This window comes from Oncorhynchus masou, chromosome 15, assembly GCF_036934945.1.
Source record: "Oncorhynchus masou masou isolate Uvic2021 chromosome 15, UVic_Omas_1.1, whole genome shotgun sequence".
NCBI lineage: Eukaryota > Metazoa > Chordata > Actinopteri > Salmoniformes > Salmonidae > Oncorhynchus > Oncorhynchus masou.
Genome location: NC_088226.1, coordinates 74,795,592 through 74,818,318, shown reverse-complemented (window position 1 = coordinate 74,818,318; position 22,727 = coordinate 74,795,592). Strand labels below are relative to the sequence as shown.

General features: G+C 46.4%; 1 protein-coding gene across 1 annotated transcript in view; it reads left to right on the top strand.

Moving 5' to 3' along the window:
- Positions 1-22,727, top strand: part of ca12 (carbonic anhydrase XII) — a 56,190-nt gene that overhangs the window by 27,865 nt on the left and 5,598 nt on the right. The window contains exons 3-7 of the mRNA XM_064987524.1: positions 6,922-7,101; positions 11,817-11,959; positions 21,001-21,096; positions 21,578-21,641; positions 22,519-22,676. Of these exons, the coding sequence (XP_064843596.1) occupies positions 6,922-7,101; positions 11,817-11,959; positions 21,001-21,096; positions 21,578-21,641; positions 22,519-22,676 (641 nt within the window). The remainder of the gene's footprint in view (positions 1-6,921; positions 7,102-11,816; positions 11,960-21,000; positions 21,097-21,577; positions 21,642-22,518; positions 22,677-22,727) is intronic.

Here is a 22,727-nt window from a genome sequence, read left to right as displayed (position 1 = left end):
TTTGTTGGTGATGTGGACACCAAGGAACTTGAAGCTCTCAACCTGTTCCACTACAGCCCCGTCGATGAGAATGCGGGCGTGCTCAGTCCTCTTTTTCCTGTAGTCCACAATCATCTCCTTTGCCTTGATCACGTTGAGAGAGAGGTTGTTGTCACTAAGTGTATGTTGTGTAGTAAGCTGTTAGTCGCCCATGTGCCTCACCCTAATAATTTGGTCCCTTTCCTCCCTCATAACTTAGCCTACTGTTCTGACCTGATCGTGCACAGTTTAGCCTGCTTTAGAGAAATGCAATCATTGAATAATGTAAGAGCTTTCATTGTCTGCTTATATGCCCCCTTTATTTATCCTACGGTTCTGACTTGGTGTACAGGGAGAATACTGTAAGTATGGCCCACTTTCTGAATTCTGTCGCTGTACATTTCAAAAGTGGTGAACAAATAGTTATTTTGACCACATCAGTCCTAGCTCGCTCATTAATGTCTTAATTGAAATAACAGATTGCCTCTTATCCGCTCTTCGTCCCCTTATGCCATAGTTTGTACATATCAATTGTCAGTAGAAACCACATTTGTTTAAGTCAGCCATGTTATTTAATAAAGGCAGTAAAATGAGGCTGAATGAACTGTGTCGCTGCCAGACAAGGCTCCGCTGATAACCAGGTGTGGCGGTGGTAAGGATTCACTCCATGGTGCTGAAAAGAAAGCTCTGCTGTTGGAACAGCTTTATGTAGGCCCTAACAGTTTGTGGGCACCGTTTGTTAACGTTATAGTCCAATGAATGTATTGTTTAGTGTTACATTGTGTCGTGGCTTTGCTGGTATGCATTCCCCCTCAAAAATGATTTGGTTTGTTTGGCTGCTTCTTTGTAGTGATTTAATAGCCTTCCACAGTGTAGCTGGATCGCTACGAGGGTCAGACACGGAATTAATGAAATGATTAGACCTTTTTATGGAAGTATTTGTTTCTAACTTGTCTGAAGGTGAGTCAGTCAGCAGAACTACCAGTCTGTCTGGCTTCAAATCAAGCTTTCGTTGCTTTGCTGAAATGTTCAGGCGTGAACCATGGGTTGGCTCTATCTTTCGTTTTGTAATCTCTTCATTGTAGCTTGTTTATCAGGTTTAGTTGTCAGTATGAGACCAATCGGAGTTGATTTAGCAGAACCCCTGTCCCTGCCCCTGTCCCTGTCCCTGTCCCGGCCCCTGTCCCTGTCCTTGTCCCGGCCCCTGTCCCTGCCCCTGCCGCTGCCCCTGCCCCTGCCCCTGCCCCTGCCCCTGTCCCTGCCCTTGCCCTTGTCCCTGTCCTGGCCCCTGCCCCTGTCCCTGTCCTGGCCCCTGTCCCAGCCCCTGTCCCTGCCCCTTCCCCTGTCCCTGTCCCGGCCCCTGTCCCGGCCCCTGTCCCTGTCCCTGTCTCGGTCCCGGTCCTATCCCCTGTCCCTGCCCCTGTCCCTGCCCCTATCCCGGCCCCTGTCCCTGTCCCTGCCCCTGTCCTATCCCCTGTCCCGGTCCTATCCCCTGTCCCGGTCCCGGTCCTGTCCCCTGTCCCGGTCCTGTCCCCTGTTCCTGTCCCTTGCCCTTTCCCTTGCCCTTGCCCTTGCCCTTGCCCTTGCCCCTGCCCCTGTCCTATCCCCTGTCCCTGTCCTATCCCCTGTCCCGGTCCTATCCCCTGTCCCGGTCCCGGTCCTATCCCCGGTCCCGGTCCTATCCCCTGTCCAGGTCCTATCCCCTGTCCCGGTCCTGTCTCCTGTCCCGGTCCTATCCCCTGTCCCGGTCCTATCCCCTGTCCCAGTCCCGGTCCTGTCCCCTGTCCCGGTCCTGTCCCCTGTCCCTGTCCCTGCCCTTGCCCTTGCCCCTGTCCCGGTCCTATCCCCTGTCCCAGTCCTATCCCCTGTCCCGGTCCTATCCCCTGTCCCGGTCCTGTCCCCTGTCCCGGTCCCGGTCCTATCCTCTGTCCCGGTCCTATCCCCTGTCCCGGTCCTATCCCCTGTCCCAGTCCTATCCCCTGTCCCGGTCCTATCCCCTGTCCCGGTCCTGTCCCCTGTCCCGGTCCCGGTCCTATCCTCTGTCCCGGTCCTATCCCCTGTCCCGGTCCCGGTCCTATCCCCTGTCCCGGTCCTGTCCCCTGTCCCGGGCCCTGAAAGTCCCAGTACCATACACATATAGGGGTTGGGTTAAATGTGGAAGACACATTTCAGTTGAATGCATTCAGTTGTACCACTGACAAGGTCTCCCCCCTTCCCTTTTCTATATACACCAGGACATGTACATTGTGAACTATATGAATAGAATACTGTATTTCAGAACGTGATCTACCTCTTGCATAAATTATCAAACTGGCGAGAATTGACATTTGCCATCTCCCCTTATCTGCAAGCATAGCCAATGGCAATACACCTTATTGCCATCTCAATTGAACCAACCAAATGGAATATATAAACATTGAATAGATATTTCTGCAGTGGGAAGTGGAAACATAAGCAACCACGTTACCTCTGACATCAGTATTTGTGACAGGGCCAGTTTGTATGTATATATATATATATATATATATATATATATATATATATATATATATATATATATATATATATATGTGTGTGTGTGTTGTTCAAGGGGTTTTGCTGCTTGACTCAGTTGGGTTCTGTTACGTCATCATGTGCCCCCAAGAAGGGTTATTACAGTACAAGATAATTGAGTCTCTTGAGTATAGTGTGTTGAGAAATGTAGAGGACTTCTGCTGTCTGTTACACCCTGGGGTGCCAAGGGAGTCGGTAGATTACAAGTGGCTGGGTAGTGCTAATGAACCCTCGACTTGTGTCTCAAATGGGCAACCTGTTTCCTATATAGTGAGTGCACTACATAGGGAATAGGGTAAAAGTAGCTCACCACATAGGGAATAGGGTAAAAGTAGTTCACTACATAGGGAATAGGGTAAAAGTAGTTCACTACATAGGGAATAGGGTAAAAGTAGTTCACTACATAGGGAATAGGGTAAAAGTAGCTCACCACATAGGGAATAGGGTAAAAGTAGTTCACTACATAGGGAATAGGGTAAAAGTAGTTCACCACATAGGGAATAGGGTAAAAGTAGCTCACCACATAGGGAATAGGGTAAAAGTAGCTCACCACATAAGGAATAGGGTAAAAGTAGTTCACTACATAGGGAATAGGGTAAAAGTAGTTCACTACATAGGGAATAGGGTAAAAGTAGCTCACCACATAGGGAATAGGGTAAAAGTAGCTCACCACATAGGGAATAGGGTAAAAGTAGTTCACTACATAGGGAATAGGGTAAAAGTAGCTCACCACATAGGGAATAGGGTAAAAGTAGCTCACCACATAGGGAATAGGGTAAAAGTAGCTCACCACATAGGGAATAGGGTAAAAGTAGTTCACTACATAGGGAATAGGGTAAAAGTAGCTCACCACATAGGGAATAGGGTAAAAGTAGCTCACCACATAGGGAATAGGGTAAAAGTAGCTCACTACATAGGGAATATATCACTATATCACTATATCGATATATCACTGTATTACTATATAAATATACGACTATACCACTACATTAATATACCACTATCTCGCAGTATCACTATACCACTATATCACTATAACAATATACCACTATATCACTGTACCACTATATCACTACACTATATCGCTATACCACTATATCACTATATCACTATATCACTATATCACTATACCATTATATCACTATAACAATATACCACTATATCACTACCCTATATCGCTATACCACTATATCACTATACCACTATACCACTATACCACTATATCACTATACAACTATACCACTATACCACTATACCACTATATAACAACACTATATCACTATAACACTATACCACTATATCACTGTAACAATATACCACTATATCACTGTACCACTATATCACTACACTATATCGCTACACCACAATATCACTATTTCACTATACCACTATATCACTATAACAATATACCACTATATCACTATACCACTATATCACTATACGACCATAACACTATACCACTACATTAATATACCACTATCTCGCAGTATCACTATACCACTATATCACTATATCACTATACCACTATACCACTATATAACAACACTATACCACTATACCACTATACCACTATATCACTATGCCACTATATCACTATACCACTATATCACTATACCACTATATTACTATACCACTATATAACAACACTATATCACTATACCACTATACCAATATATCACTATACCACTGTATCACTATACCACTATGCCACTATACCACTACATAACTATACCACTATATCACTATACCACTATATCACTATATCACTACAACACTATATCACTATACCACTATACCACTATATCACTATACCACTATATCACTATATCACTACAACACTATATCACTATACCACTATATCACTATACCACTATATAACAACATTATATCACTATACCACTATACCACTATACCACTATATACCTATACCATTATATCACTATATCACTATATCACTATACCACTATATCACTATACCACTATATAACAACATTATATCACTATACCACTATACCACTATACCACTATATACCTATACCATTATATCACTATATCACTATATCACTATATCACTATACCACTATATCACTATACCACTATATAACAACATTATATCACTATACCACTATACCACTATACCACTATATCACTATATCACTATACCACTATACCACTATATCACTATACCACTATATAACAACATTATATCACTATACCACTATACCACTATACCACTATATCGCTATATACCTATACCATTATATCACTATATCACTATATCACTATATCACTATACCACTATATAACAACATTATATCACTATACCACTATACCACTATATACCTATACCATTATATCACTATATCACTATATCACTATATCACTATACCACTATATCACTATACCACTATATAACAACATTATATCACTATACCACTATACCACTATATCACTATATCACTATACCACTATACCACTATACCACTATACCACTATATCACTATATCACTATATCACTATACCACTATACCACTATACCACTATACCACTATACCACTATATCACTATACCACTATATCACTATACCACTATACCATTATATCACTATATCAATCGGAACCAAGATGAGGAGCTCCACCCTCTCACTCTGCAGGTTCCGGGCCAAATGTCCCCTCCCCCTTCTGAAATTTGAAAAATGCTACCAAATATCTAAATTACTGCTGCGCGTTGTCCAACACTTCCTGTTCCGTGCCGACAGATTTTTCGGTTAATTTTCAGAATCTGTCCATGAGAGATTGTTCAGCCCCGGTCAGGTCCAAGGCTGACTTGGACTGAAGCTGATTTGAAGCACCTGGGTTTTCAGATGCACCTGTTGTACAATATTTCACATGTATGTATTGGTCATGTACACTACATACACTTGAGATAGCACCTGGGCTGTGATGTCACCTGAGATACCTCCTGGGCTGTGATGGCACCTGAGATACCTGCTGGGCTGTGATGGCACCTGAGATACCTGCTGGGCTGTGATGGCACCTGAGATACCTCCTGGACTGTGATGGCACCTGAGATACCTGCTGGGCTGTGATGGCACCTGAGATACCTGCTGGGCTGTGATGGCACCTGAGATACCTGCTGGGCTGTGATGGCACCTGAGATACCTCCTGGACTGTGATGGCACCTGAGATACCTCCTGGACTGTGATGGCACCTGAGATACCTGCTGGGCTGTGATGGCACCTGAGATACCTCCTGGACTGTGATGGCACCTGAGATACCTCCTGGGCTGTGATGGCACCTGAGATACCTCCTGGACTGTGATGGCACCTGAGATACCTGCTGGGCTGTGATGTCACCTGAGATACCTGCTGGGCTGTGATGGCACCTGAGATACCTCCTGGACTGTGATGGCACCTGAGATACCTGCTGGGCTGTGATGGCACCTGAGATACCTCCTGGACTGTGATGGCACCTGAGATACCTCCTGGGCTGTGATGTCACCTGAGATACCTCGTGGGCTGTGATGGCACCTGAGATACCTCCTGGACTGTGATGGCACCTGAGATACCTGCTGGGCTGTGATGGCACCTGAGATACCTCCTGGGCTGTGATGGCACCTGAGATACCTCCTGGGCTGTGATAGCACCTGAGATACCTGCTGGGCTGTGATGGCACCTGAGATACCTGCTGGGCTGTGATAGCACCTGAGATACCTCCTGGGCTGTGATAGCACCTGAGATACCTCCTGGGCTGTGATGGCACCTGAGATACCTGCTGGGCTGTGATGGCACCTGAGATACCTCCTGGGCTGTGATAGCACCTGAGATACCTCCTGGGCTGTGATAGCACCTGAGATACCTCCTGGGCTGTGATGGCACCTGAGATACCTGCTGGGCTGTGATGGCACCTGAGATACCTCCTGGGCTGTGATGGCACCTGAGATACCTGCTGGGCTGTGATGGCACCTGAGATACCTGCTGGGCTGTGATGGCACCTGAGATACCTCCTGGGTTGTGATGGCACCTGAGATACCTCCTGGGCTGTGATGGCACCTGAGATACCTGCTGGGCTGTGATGGCACCTGAGATACCTGCTGGGCTGTGATAGCACCTGAGATACCTCCTGGGTTGTGATGTCATCTGATGAAACAGTTTGCATCATGTAGGGAGGGAATTGCCTTAAGGGACAAATGAAGTTGTATTGATTTAAATTGGTCAAATTGAACTGTTACCTTCTCTAGGACGAGATGGGGAGCACCACTCGTCCAAGCACTACTTATTCTGTGGGGTTCTGTTTTATATTGTTTCACTGTGTTATATCGTATTATATACTATAGTTATATGTCATTTAGGTCCCGACGGTGAGCACCACTGGTCCAAGCACTACCCATTCTGTGGAGGAACATTCCAGTCACCCATAGACATCCAGACCCAGCTGCTGAGGTTTGACCCAACACTACGTCCAATCGAGCTCCAGAACTACAACCTCTCAGCCAATGAGCAGCTGACCCTCGGGAACAATGGACACTCCAGTGAGTAAAGCGTGGAAGATGATCTTTACAGGCGTTAGATGTCTTGCATGTCGTGGGTCCTGCTGCGACTGAGCAGGCTGATCCTGGTGCCAGAACCATGTCATATGTGTGCCATACCCACGAAGTAGCACACATATGACATTGAACGAGCATACCTGACATTGGTAATATATTTAAAACACTCTCTTCTTCTTAGAGACCTCATTTCTGGGTCAGTTTGAGGAAAATGATGGATTATCCTCTGACTGGATCGGCCACAGTAATCTAACATAATCACATGACAACAATCCCCAATGTTATTTTTGAAATCTTTGTAAACATGCTCTTAGATAGAATAACTCTTGTCTTAAAACAGCCTTCTGAAAATATAACACAATTCTTTATTTTACAGAGGCAACTTGCATTGTATGTTCGTTAAACCCCACGGCTGTTTAGTGATCACAAGGCTGGATGACGCAGATACCTGCCACTGTCAGGACCCATATCATTATGGGATGCCGGGATGGCGAAAGCAGTGTCAGCAAGTCTCAAACATACTGACCACTCACACTGACATTGCTGTTTAGCCAACAGCATAGAAACCCCTATTAGACATGCTAGCATAATCACCTCTCTGGTCCAGGCAACTTATTGGTTGATGACAGGTGGTTAAACAGTGTCTGGTCCAGCGTTCTGCAGCCGAATGACGATGAGTGCAGAATAGAGCTGTATCTCTAATGACACCCTATCTCCTATATATCTCTAATGACACCCTATCTCCTATATATCTCTAATGACACCCTATCTCCTATATATATCTAATGACACCTTATCTCCTATATATCTCTAATGACACCTTATCTCCTATATATCTCTAATGACACCCTATATCCTATATATCTCTAATGACACCCTATCTCCTATATATCTCTAATGACACCCTATCTCCTATATATCTCTAATGACACCCTATCTCCTATATATCTCTAATGACACCCTATCTCCTATATATCTCTAATGACACCTTATCTCCTATATATCTCTAATGACACCCTATATCCTATATATCTCTAATGACACCCTATCTCCTATATATCTCTAATGACACCCTATCTCCTATATATCTCTAATGACACCCTATCTCCTATATATCTCTAATGACACCCTATCTCATACAGAGTGGAGCTGTATCTCTAATGACACCCTATCTCCTATATATCTCTAATGACACCCTATCTCCTATATTTCTCTAATGACACCCTATCTCCTATATATCTCTAATGACACCCTATCTCCTATATATCTCTAATGACACCCTATCTCCTATATATCTCTAATGACACCCTATCTCCTATATATCTCTAATGACACCCTATATCCTATATATCTCTAATGACACCCTATCTCCTATATATCTCTAATGACACCCTATCTCCTATATATCTTTAATGACACCCTATCTCCTATATATCTCTAATGACACCCTATCTCCTATATATCTCTAATGACACCCTATCTCATACAGAGTGGAGCTGTATCTCTAATGACACCCTATCTCCTATATATCTCTAATGACACCCTATCTCCTATATTTCTCTAATGACACCCTATCTCCTATATATCTCTAATGACACCCTATCTCCTATATATCTCTAATGACACCCTATCTCCTATATATCTTTAATGACACCCTATCTCCTATATATCTCTAATGACACCCTATCTCCTATATATCTTTAATGACACCCTATCTCCTATATATCTCTAATGACACCCTATCTCCTATATATCTCTAATGACACCCTATCTCCTATATATCTCTAATGACACCCTATCTCCTATATACTGGAGCTGTATCTCTAATGACACCCTATCTCCTATATACTGGAGCTGTATCTCTAATGACACCCTATCTCCTATATACTGGAGCTGTATCTCTAATGACACCCTATCTGCTATATAGTGGAGCTGTATCTCTAATGACACCCTATCTCCTATATAGTGGAGCTGTATCTCTAATGACACCCTATCTCCTATATACTGGAGCTGTATCTCTAATGACACCCTATCTCCTATATACTGGAGCTGTATCTCTAATGACACCCTATCTCCTATATACTGGAGCTGTATCTCTAATGACACCCTATATCCTATATTTCTCTAATGAGTCCTGTGTGGCTCAGTCGGTAGAGCATGGCGCTTGCAACGCCAAGCGTCGTGGGTTCGATTCCCGCTGGGGCCACCCATATGTAAAAGTAGTGGCCCCAGCCGACTTGTAAGTCGCTTTGGACAAAAGCGTCTGCTAAATGGGATATATAATGACACCTTATCTCCTATACAGTGGAGATATTTATTTTTATTTTATTTTATTTCACCTTTATTTAACCAGGTTGGCCAGTTGAGAACACCTTTATTTAACCAGGTAGGCCAGTTGAGAACACCTTTATTTAACCAGGTAGGCTAGTTGAGAACACCTTTATTTAACCAGGTAGGCTAGTTGAGAACACCTTTATTTAACCAGGTAGGCTAGTTGAGAACACCTTTATTTAACCAGGTTGGCCAGATGAGAACACCTTTATTTAACCAGGTAGGCTAGTTGAGAACACCTTTATTTAACCAGGTAGGCTAGTTGAGAACACCTTTATTTAACCAGGTAGGCTAGTTGAGAACACCTTTATTTAACCAGGTAGGCTAGTTGAGAACACTTTTATTTAACCAGGTAGGCCAGTTCAGAACACCTTTATTTAACCAGGTAGGCTAGTTGAGAACACCTTTATTTAACCAGGTAGGCTAGTTGAGAACACCTTTATTTAACCAGGTAGGCTAGTTCAGAACACCTTTATTTAACCAGGTAGGCTAGTTGAGAACACCTTTATTTAACCAGATAGGCTAGTTGAGAACACCTTTATTTAACCAGGTTGGCCAGTTGAGAACACCTTTATTTAACCAGGTAGGCTAGTTGAGAACACCTTTATTTAACCAGGTAGGCTAGTTGAGAACACCTTTATTTAACCAGGTAGGCTAGTTCAGAACACCTTTATTTAACCAGGTAGGCTAGTTGAGAACACCTTTATTTAACCAGATAGGCTAGTTGAGAACACCTTTATTTAACCAGGTAGGCCAGTTGAGAACACCTTTATTTAACCAGGTAGGCTAGTTGAGAACACCTTTATTTAACCAGGTAGGCTAGTTGAGAACACCTTTATTTAACCAGGTAGGCTAGTTCAGAACACCTTTAATTAACCAGGTAGGCTAGTTGAGAACACCTTTATTTAACCAGATAGGCTAGTTGAGAACACCTTTATTTAACCAGGTAGGCCAGTTGAGAACACCTTTATTTAACCAGGTAGGCTAGTTGAGAACACCTTTATTTAACCAGGTAGGCTAGTTGAGAACACCTTTATTTAACCAGGTAGGCCAGTTCAGAACACCTTTATTTAACCAGGTAGGCTAGTTGAGAACACCTTTATTTAACCAGGTAGGCTAGTTGAGAACACCTTTATTTAACCAGGTAGGCCAGTTGAGAACACCTTTATTTAACCAGGTTGGCCAGTTGAGAACAAGTTGTAATTTACAACTGCAACCTGGCCAGGATAAAGCAAAGCAATGTGACACAAACAACAACACAGAGTTGCACATGGAGTAAACAATAAACAAGCCAATAACACAATAAACAAGTCAATGACACATTAGAAAAAAGAAAGTCTATAAACAGTGTGTGCAAGAGGCATGAGGAGGTAGGCAATAAATATCTCTAATGACCCTACCTCCTACATAGTGCCATCACATGGCTACATAGTGCTATTCCATGCCTACATAGTGATATTCCATGCCTACATAGTCCTATTCCATGCCTACATAGTGCCATTCCATGCCTACATAGTGCCATCCCATGGCTATATAGTGCCATTCCATGCATACATAGTGCCATTCCATGCCTACATAGTGCCGTTCCATGCCTACATAGTGTTATTCCATGCCTACATAGTGCCATTCCATGCCTACATAGTCATATTCCATGCCTACATAGTGCCATTCCATGCCTACATAGTGCCGTTCCATGCCTACATAGTGTTGTTCCATGCCTACATAGTGTTATTCCATGCCTACATAGTGCCATTACATGCCTACATAGTGCCATTCCATGCCTGCATAGTGCTATTCCATACCTATATAGTAAATAGGGTGGCATTTATGATTAGGCCGATTAGCCTTTAAACTACTCCGATGTCACTGACGGTCAGTGTAATGCGATGTCTTGTTGTCCTGACGACCAACACAGCCGGAGACATTGTTACATCAACATCATCCTTCACCAAGCTAATTATCAGACAAACGTTTGACAGCAGAGAACAGGTTGCTCTGCATCTTTAGTCAGGGATTCAGACATCTACAGCTGACTCTGACTTTTAAAAAGTCACTTTATACTTGGATGAGATATGCTGCTGAAAAATGTGTTATTGTTCTCGGCATGTTTACATCTCTGCCTCTGGCGTAGCTGCCTCAGGTCTATGGTGCATTGTACAGGTTGTGGTTCTCTCTCTCTCTCTCTCTCTCTCTCTCTCTCTCTCTCTCTCTCTCTCTCTCTCTCTCTCTCTCTCTCTCAAGTGAGGTAGGTAATATATAAAGTGAAATAAACAATAAAAATTAACAGTAAACATTACTACATCTCTCTCCAGTTCAGCTGTCTCTAGAGTACATCTCTAAAGAGATGTAATTTCTCTCTCTCTCTCCAGTTCAGCTGTCCCTACCCAGGAGGATGTATCTGTCCAGCCTGCCTCACCGTTACACTGCTGCTCAACTCCACTTCCACTGGGGCTCAGAACACCTGCCTGTCGGATCAGAACACACCGTCAACGGCAGACAGTTTGCTGCCGAGGTAACCTAACACACTGTTACACGCTAACACACTGTTACACACTAACACACTGTTACAGACTAACACACTGTTACACACTAACACACTGTTACACAGAGACCTACAGCTGGGGTAGAGACCTACAGCTGGGACAGACCTACAGCTGGGGTAGAGCCCTACAGCTGGGACAGAGACCTACAGCTGGGCTAGATACCTACAGCTGGGACAGACCTACAGCTGGGGTAGAGACCTACAGTTGGGACAGACCTAGAGCTGGGGTAGATACCTACAGCTGGGACAGACCTACAGCTGGGGTAGAGACCTACAGTTGGGACAGACCTAGAGCTGGGGTAGATACCTACAGCTGGGACAGACCTACAGCTGGGGTAGAGACCTACAGTTGGGACAGACCTAGAGCTGGGGTAGATACCTACAGCTGGGACAGACCTACAGCTGGGGTAGAGACCTACAGCTGGGACAGAGACCTACAGCTGGGGTAGAGCCCTACAGCTGGGACAGAGACCTACAGCTGGGGAAGAGACCTACAGCTGGGGTAGAGACCTACAGCTGGGGTAGAGACCTACAGCTGGGGTAGAGACCTACAGCTGGGACAGACCGACAGCTGGGACAGACCTACAGCTGGGACAGACCGACAGCCGGGACAGACCTACAGCTGGGGTAGCGACCTACAGCTGGGGTAGAGACTTACAGCTGGGGTAGAGACATACAGCTGGGGTAGAGACCTACAGCTGGGGTAGAGACATACAGCTGGGGTAGAGACCTACAGCTGGGACAGACCTACTGCTGGGACAGACCGACAGCTGGGACAGACCGACAGCTGGGACAGACCTACAGCTGGGACAGACCTACAGCCGGGACAGACCTACAGCTGGGGTAGAGATCTACAGCTGGGGTAGAGATCTACAGCTGGTAGAGATCTGCAGCTGGGACAGACCTACAGCTGGGTCAGACCTCCAGCTGGGGTAGAGACCTACAGCTGGGGTAGAGACCTACAGCTGGGACAGACCTACAGCTGGGACAGAGACCTACAGCTGGGGTAGAGACCTACAGCTGGGGTAGAGATCTACAGCTAGGTTAGAGATCTACAGCTGGGGGACAGACCTACAGCTGCGTTAGAGACCTACAGCTGGGGTAGACCTACAGCTGGGACAGACCTACAGCTGGGGTAGAGACCTACAGCTGGGACAGACCTACAGCTGGGGTAGAGATTTACAGCTGGGGTAGAGATCTACAGCTGGTGTAGAGATCTACAGCTGGTAGAGATCTACAGCTGGGACAGACCGACAGCTGGGATAGACCGACAGCTGGGACAGACCTACAGCTGGGACAGACCTACAGCCGGGACAGACCTACAGCTGGGGTAGAGACCTACAGCTGGGACAGACCTACTGCTGGGACAGACCGACAGCTGGGACAGACCGACAGCTGGGACAGACCTACAGCTGGGACAGACCTGCAGCCGAGGCAGACCTACAAATGGGGTAGACATCTACAGCTGGGGTAGAGATCTGCAGCTGGGACAGACCTACAGCTGGGTCAGACCTCCAGCTGGGGTAGAGACCTACAGCTGGGGTAGAGACCTACAGCTGGGACAGACCTACAGCTGGGGTAGAGATCTACAGCTGGGGTAGAGATCTACAGCTGGGATAGAGATCTACAGCTGGGACAGACCTACAGCTGGGACAGACCTACAGCTGGGACAGACCTACAGCTGGGGTAGAGACCTACAGCTGGGGTAGAGACCTACAGCTGGGATAGAGACCTACAGCTGGGGTAGAGACCTACAGCTGGGACAGAGACCTACAGCTGGGACAGAGACCTACAGCTGGGGTAGAGACCTACAGCTGGGGTAGAGATCTACAGCTAGGTTAGAGATCTACAGCTGGGACAGACCTACAGCTGGGACAGACCTACAGCTGGGGGACAGACCTACAGCTGCGTTAGAGACCTACAGCTGGGGTAGACCGACAGCTGGGGTAGACCGACAGCTGGGGTAGAGACCTACAGCTGGTGTAGAGACCCACAGCTGGGGTAGAGATCTACAGCTGGGACAGACCTACAGCTGGGTTAGAGACCTACAGCTAGGTTAGAGATCTACAGCTGGGACAGACCTACAGCTGGGTTAGAGACCCACAGCTGCGGTAGAGACCTACAGCTGGGACAGAGACCTACAGCTGGGACAGAGACCTACAGCTGGGACAGAGACCTACAGCTGGGGTAGAGACCTACAGCTGGGACAGAGACCTACAGCTGGGACAGAGACCTACAGCTGGGACAGAGACCTACAGCTGGGACAGATCTACAGCTGGGGTAGTGACCCACAGGGGATAAGACTGTTTGAGATCTTATTTAAGATACACGTTGAAGAGGTTTCAGATGTTTTCAGAAGATGGGCAGGGACTCTGCTGTCCTCGCTTCAGGGGGAAGATGGGCAGGGACTCTGCTGTCCTCGCTTCAGGGGGAAGATGGGCAGGGACTCTGCTGTCCTAGCTTCAGGGGGAAGATGGGCAGGGACTCTGCTGTCCTAGCTTCAGGGGGAAGATGGGCAGGGACTCTGCTGTCCTCGCTTCAGGGGGAAGATGGACAGGGACTCTGCTGTCCTCGCTTCAGGGGGAAGATGGGCAGGGACTCTGCTGTCCTAGCTTCAGGGGGAAGATGGGCAGGGACTCTGCTGTCCTAGCTTCAGGGGGAAGATGGGCAGGGACTCTGCTGTCCAAGCTTCAGGGGGAAGATGGACAGGGCCTCTGCTTTCCTCGCTTCAGGGGGAAGATGGGCAGGGACTCTGCTGTCCTCGCTTCAGGGGGAAGATGGGCAGGGACTCTGCTGTCCTAGCTTCAGGGGGAAGATGGGCAGGGACTCTGCTGTCCTAGCTTCAGGGGGAAGATGGGCAGGGACTCTGCTGTCCTAGCTTCAGGGGGAAGATGGGCAGAGACTCTGCTGTCCTAGCTTCAGGGGGAAGATGGACAGGGACTCTGCTGTCCTAGCTTCAGGGGGAAGATGGTTCCACCATTGGGGTGGCAGGGTAGATGAGAGCCTGGACTGGGCTGAGAGGGAGCCACCTCTGGTTCAAGAGACCAGAGGTGGCAGAACGGAGGGCTCTGGTTGGGGTGTAGGGTTTGAGCATAGCCTGCAGGTAGGGAAGGGCCGTGCCTCTTGCTGCTCCGTAGGCATGTACCATGGTCTGGAAGTGGATGTGGGCTTCGACTGGAAGCCAGTGGAGTTTGCAGAGGAGCGGGGGAACTTTGGAAAGTTGACCAGCAGGTGGCCTTCAGCGTTCTGGATAAATTATAGAAGTTTGATGGCTCAGATTAATTATGTGAATGCCAGTGACTTCAGCTGCTGACATTTAGTTGGTACAGAGACTGGAGCCATTAACACCACCACTCACAACACACACACACACACACACACACACACACACTGGACAAACCCTGGCCAGCCCTTTGAAGTCTTCCCATAATATACTTAACACAGGGTCAACACACACACACACACACACACACACACACACACACACACACACACACACACACACACACACACACACACACACACACACACACACACACACACACACACACACACACACACACACACACACACACACACACACACACACACACACACAGGACAGCCCTTTGAAGTCTTCCCATAATATACTTAACACAGGGTCAACACACACACACACACCCTCACAACAAGACACACACAAACACACACACACACACACACACACACACACTCACGCTGGCCTTCTGTCCAGACTACAGCTGAGGGAGTTTCAGAGAGCTGACCGCCTGTCTGTCTGTAAATCTCTGTCCTATTTCTCTCAACATCAAGTGGCCCAAGTGGTAGTCAGCTGTGCATTTTGAGGAACACACCCTTTCCCCATTCAACAGTTAGAAAACCAGCTTATTGTGCATCTTCCATTTTATAGTATAATTGAACACTCAGTTTGAGTCTGGTCTGTGTGGTTTGGATGACATCATCACTATCTATATCTAGATTCCAGTGAAGGAATCTGTGCTCCGTTCTGGTTTTAGACTCTCAGAACATTACAATTTAAATAAACAGTAAACGGGGAGAATCAATATGCATTAGAAGATGTATCTTCTAGCTCTGTGATTCAAGACAGAGAACCATTAGAAGGTGTATCTTCTAGCTCTGTGGTTCAAGACAGAGAACCATTAGAAGGTGTATCTTCTAGCTCTGTGGTTCAAGACAGAGAACCACCAGAAGATGTATCATCTAGCTCTGTGGTTCAAGACAGAGAACCATTAGAAAATGTATCATCTAGCTCTGTGGTTCAAGATAGAGAACCATTAGAAGATGTATCATCTAGCTCTGTGGTTCAAGACAGAGAACCATTAGAAGATGTATCGTCGAGGTCTGTGGTCCAAGACAGAGAACCATTAGAAGATGTATCATCTAGCTCTGTGGGTCAAGATAGAGAACCATTAGAAGATGTATCATCTAGCTCTGTGGTTCAAGACAGAGAACCATTAGAAGGTGTATCGTCTAGCTCTGTGGTTTTATGACAGAGAACCATTAGAAGATGATCCACAGAGCTAGACGATACAAGACAGAGAACCTTCATCCATTCTTTCTAGTCTATAGATGAGAACCATGAATGACAGAATGTCTGTAGATGAGAACCATGAATGACAGTATGTCTGTAGATGAGAACCATGAATGACAGTATGTCTGTAGATGAGAACCATGAATGACAGAATGTCTTTATATGAGAACCATGAATGACAGAATGTCTGTAGATGAGAACCATGAATGACAGTATGTCTGTAGATGAGAACCATGAATGACAGAATGTCTGTAGATGAGAACCATGAATGACAGAATGTCTGTAGATGAGAACCATGAAAGACAGAATGTCTGTAGATGAGAACCATGAATGACAGAATGTCTGTAGATGAGAACCATGAATGACAGAATGTAGAACTCTTTTATGATTCAGTTAATCTTTGGTGGAAAATGAGAGACTTGCAATGGGCGGGTTCACTGTGCAGTATTTTTAAAATGTTTGCTTTTCATTGTCATGTCTAAATGCAATGTAATTAGAAATAAGGGAATGGAGGTAGGACCTCCAAATGTGAATCAGATGAGTAACTACAGATCTGGTGGTTCCTCATGACATCACGTTAACTACTGTTCGTGAATTAGCATATTGTGTCACATAGTTAGGAAAGCTACAAAAATCGAGAGGTATTCTCAACCTTTTGGAACCAAAACGCTCCTGAACAGCTTCTACCCCCAAGCCAAATGCTGAACAGTTCGTCAGATGGCTACCCAGACTATTTCTACTGACTGGACTCTACCCGCACGCTGACTGGACTCTACCCGCACGCTGACTGGACTCTACCCGCACTCTGACTGGACTCTACCCGCACGCTGGCTGACTGGACTCTACCCGCACGCTGACTGACTGGACTCTACCCGCACGCTGACTGGACTCTACCCGCACGCTGACTGACTGGACTCTACCCGCACGCTGACTGACTGGACTCTACCCGCACGCTGACTGACTGGACTCTACCCGCACGCTGACTGGACTCTACCCGCACGCTGGCTGACTGGACTCTACCCGCACGCTGGCTGACTGGACTCTACCCGCACACTGACTGACTGGACTCTACCCGCACGCTGACTGACTGGACTCTACCCGCACGCTGACTGACTGGACTCTACCCGCACGCTGGCTGACTGGACTCTACCCGCACGCTGGCTGACTGGACTCTACCCGCACGCTGACTGACTGGACTCTACCCGCACGCTGACTGACTGGACTCTACCCGCACGCTGACTGACTGGACTCTACCCGCACGCTGACTGACTGGACTCTACCCGCACGCTGACTGACTGGACTCTACCCGCACGCTGACTGGACTCTACCCGCACGCTGACTGGACTCTACCCGCACGCTGACTAACTGGACTCTACCCGCTCGCTGACTGACTGGACTCTACCCGCACGCTGGCTGACTGGACTCTACCCGCACGTTGACTGACTGGACTCTACCCGCACGCTGGCTGACTGGACTCTACCCGCACGCTGACTGACTGGACTCTACCCGCACGCTGACTGACTGGACTCTACCCGCACGCTGACTGACTGGACTCTACCCGCACGCTGACTGACTGGACTCTACCCGCACGCTGACTGGACTCTACCCGCACGCTGACTAACTGGACTCTACCCGCACGCTGACTGACTGGACTCTACCCGCACGCTGACTGGACTCTACCCGCACGCTGACTAACTGGACTCTACCCGCACTCTGACTGGACTCTACCCGCACGCTGGCTGACTGGACTCTACCCGCACGCTGACTGACTGGACTCTACCCGCACGTTGACTGACTGGACTCTACCCGCACGCTGAGTGGACTCTACCCGCAAGCTGACTGACTGGACTCTACCCGCACGCTGACTGACTGGACTCTACCCGCACGCTGACTGACTGGACTCTACCCGCACGCTGACTGACTGGACTCTACCCGCACGCTGACTGACTGGACTCTACCCGCACGCTGACTGACTGGACTCTACCCGCACGCTGACTGACTGGACTCTACCCGCACGCTGACTGACTGGACTCTACCCGCACTCTGACTGGCCTCTACCCGCACGCTGGCTGACTGGACTCTACCCACAAAGACTGACTGACTGGACTCTACCCACAAAGACTGACTGACTGGACTCTACCCACAAAGACTGACTGGACTCTACCCACACAGACTGACTGGACTTACCCCTACCTACACTACCGTTCAAAAGTTTGGGGTCACTTATAAATGTCCTTGTTTTTGAAAGAAAATACAATTTTGTGTGAATTAAAATAACAGTGTTAATGTTGTAAATGACTATTCTAGCTGGAAACGGCTGGTTTTGAATGGAATATCTGCCAGTTGAGGACTTGTGAGGTGTCTCTGTTTCTCAAACTAGACACTCTAATGTACTTGTCCTCTTGCTCAGTCGTGCACGGGGGCCTCCCACTCCTCTTTCTATTCTGGTTAGAGACAGTTTGCTCTGCTCTGTGAAGAGAGTAGTACGAGATCTTCAGTTTATTGGTAGTTTCTTTCATGGAACAGCCTTCATTTTTCAGAACAAGAATAGACTGACGTGTTTCAGAAAAATAATCTTTGTTTCTGGCCATATTGAGCCTGTAATCGAACCTACAAATGCTGATGCTCCAACCTGAACCTTAACCTCACTGTCCCTAACCTGAACCAAACTGTCCCTAACCTTAACCTTAACCTGAACGGTTCCTCTCCAAGACTATGATGATGGTCTGCAGGGAAGAGGTACTAGTTGAGAAGGAGAAGATGGATAGTTCTCTCCAAGACTATGATGATGGTCTGCAAGGAAGAGGTACTAGTTGAGAAGTAGAAGATGGATAGTTCTCTCCAAGACTATTTATAGTGAGGAAGGAGAAGATTCACTACATGACCAACAGTATGTGGACACCTGCTCGTTAAACATCTCATTCTAAAATCAAGGGCATTAATATGGAGTTGGTCCCCCCTTTGCTGCTATAACATCCCCTACTCTTCTGGGAAGGCTTTCCACTGCTCCAGAGACCAATGGCGGCAAAATGTACACCGGCATTGCACATAGTGATCTTAGGCTTGTGTGCGGCTGCTCGGCCATGGAAACCCATTTCATGAAGCTCCCTACGAACAGTCTACAAACAGTTCTTGTGCTGACATTGCATCCAGAAGCAGTTGCATTTCCGATCCATTTCTGCAGCATTGAAAGTCCACAAGAACACAGTGTTTGGAACCACCAAGACTCTTCCTAGAGCTGGCCACCCAGCCAAACTGAGCAATCAGGGGACAAAAGCCTTGGCCAGGGAGGTGACCAAGAACCCGATGGTCACTCTGACAGAGCTCCAGAGTTTCTCTGTGGAAATGGGAGAGCCTTCCAGAAGGACAACCATCTCTACAGCACTCCACCAATCAGGCCTTTATGGTAGAGTGGCCAGACGGAAGCCCTTCCTCAGTAAAAGGCACATGACAGCCCGCTTGGAGTTTGCCAAAAAACTCCTAAAGATTCTCAGACCATGAGAAACAAGATTCTCTGGTCTGATGAAACCAAGTTTGAACTCTTTGGTCTGAATGCCAAGTGTCACATCTGGAGGAAATCTGGCACCATCCCTACGGTGAAGCATGGTGGTGGAAGCATCACACCATGGGGGATGTTTCTCAGCAGCAGGGACTGGGAGACTAGTCAAGATCGAGAGAAAGATGAACAGAGCAAAGTACAGAGAGATCCTTGATGAAAACCTGCTACAGAACGCTCAAGACCTCAGACTGGGGCGAAGGTTCACCTTCCAACAGCAAAACAACCCTAAGCACACAGCCAAGACAATGCAGGAGTGTCTTCAGGACAAGTCTCTGAATGTCCTTGAGTGGCCCAGCCTGAGCCCAGACTTGAACCAGATCGAACATCTCTGGAGAGACCCAAAAATAGCTGTGCAGCGACGCACAGCGTTGAAGAGGATCTGCAGAGAAGAATGGGAGAAACTCCCCAAATACAGGAGTGCCAAGCTTGTAGCATCATACCCAAGAAGGCTGTAATCGCTGCCAAAGGAGCTTCAACAAAGTACTGAGTAAAGGGTCTGAAAACATATGTAAATGTGATATATATAATTTGTATGATTTTTTTTTTATATACATTTAAAAAAAAACTATTTTTGCTTTTTTAATTATGGGGTTTTGTGTGTAGATTTATAAGGGAAACTAACAATTTAATACATTTTAGAATCAGGCTGCAACGTATCAAAATGTGGAAAAAGTCAAGGGGTCTGAATGCTTTCTGAATGCTTTGTATATAGTGCAGATGTATATGGGCCATCACCTGCATGCCAGGCTAGGTTCATCGATTTATACCTACTGACATTACCCTGATAAACTAGACTAGATAGAGTTAGGGTATATATAATTACATTACCCTGTGACTGATGGTAACATAAGTGTTTGTAGTTACAGGGTATCCTGACTTATCTCTCCCAATGTCTCTCCTCAGATGCATATGGTGCTCTTCAACTCAGACAAGTACCCCAACATCTCTGTGGCAGCAGACAAGTCAGATGGCCTGGCTGTACTGGGAGTTCTGATAGAGGTGAGTAGGGTAGAGGTAGAGGTAGGGGCATCAAGGAGAGGGGAGGTAAGTGGAGGAGAGGAGGGACGAAAGGAGAAGAGAAGATGAGGAGGAGAGAGGAGAGTAGCAGGAGGAGGGGAGGGGAGATGAGGAGAAGAGAGGAGAGGAGCGAAGCGAAGAGGAGAGAAGAAGAGAAGAGAGGAGAAGAGAAAAGTGGAGATGAGATGAGATAAGAGGAGAGGAGAGGAGAGGAGAGGAGAGGAGAAGAGAGGAGAGGAGAGGAGAGGAGAAGAGAGGAGAGGAGAGGAGAGGAGAGGCTCACTACAGACTCTCAGACAGTCCCAAAATTGCTCCTTACCCTTTCCCCTTGGTCATAATTATTGGATTCTTACACCTTACAAGTCTGCAAAACATCAAGGGGATAGTGCCAGTTGGAGGGACAGGGAGTGATTTGGGGCTGTCTATTAGTGAGCATCACTAACTAACTGTGCCTCTGCTGCAGGTCGGGGAATTCAACCCAGCGTTCGCTCAGTTCCTCAAGTACATCAATGGTATTAAATACAAAGGTGCGTTTTAGACTACATTAGTTCCATTATATTCTATTCCATTCTGTTTTATTCCATTCAATTCTATTATATTCCATCCTTTTCCATTACATTCAATTATATTCCATCCTATTCCATTCCATCCTATTCCATTCCATCCTATTCCATTCCATTCTATTCCATTCAATTATATTCCATCCTATTCCATTCCATCCTATTCAATTCCATTCCATCCTATTCAATTCTATTCCATCCTATTCAATTCTATTCCATTCCACCCTAATCCATTCCATCCTAATCCATTCCATCCTATTCCATTCCACCCTATTCCATTCCATTCCATTCCATCCTATTCCATTATATTCCATCCTATTCCATCCCATCCTATTCCATTCCATCCTATTCCATTCCATTCCCCCTATTCCATCCTATTCCATTCCCTCCTATTCATCATATTCCATTCCACTCCACCCTATTCCATTCCATTCCATTATATTCCATTCCATTATATTCCATTCCATCCTATTTCATTCCATCCTATTCCATTCCATCCTATTCCATCATATTCCATTCAATTATATTCCATCCTATTCCATTCCATCCTATTCCATCCCATCATATTCCATTCCATTCCACCCTATTCAATTCTATTCCATCCTATTCCATTCCATTCCATTCCCCCCTATTCCATCCTATTCCATTCCATCCTATCCCATTCCACCCTATTCCATTCCATCCTATTCCATTCCATCCTATTCCATCCTATTCCATTCCATCCTATTCCATTCCATCCTATTCCATTCCATCCTATTCCATCATATCCCATTCCATCCTATTCCATTCCACCCTATTCCATTCCATTATATTCCATTTAATTATTTTCTATTGGAACATGTAGATCAGAGGGTGCAGGTCCCAGCCTTCAACATCCGCAGTCTGCTGCCTGTACACTTGGATGAATACTACCGTTATGATGGCTCGTTGACCACTCCCCCCTGCTATCCCAGCGTGCTTTGGACTGTGTTCAAAAACCCTGTCACCATCTCACTCAAACAGGTTAGTCCAGCTCAATCAGACAGGTTAGTCCATCTCACTCAAACAGGTTAG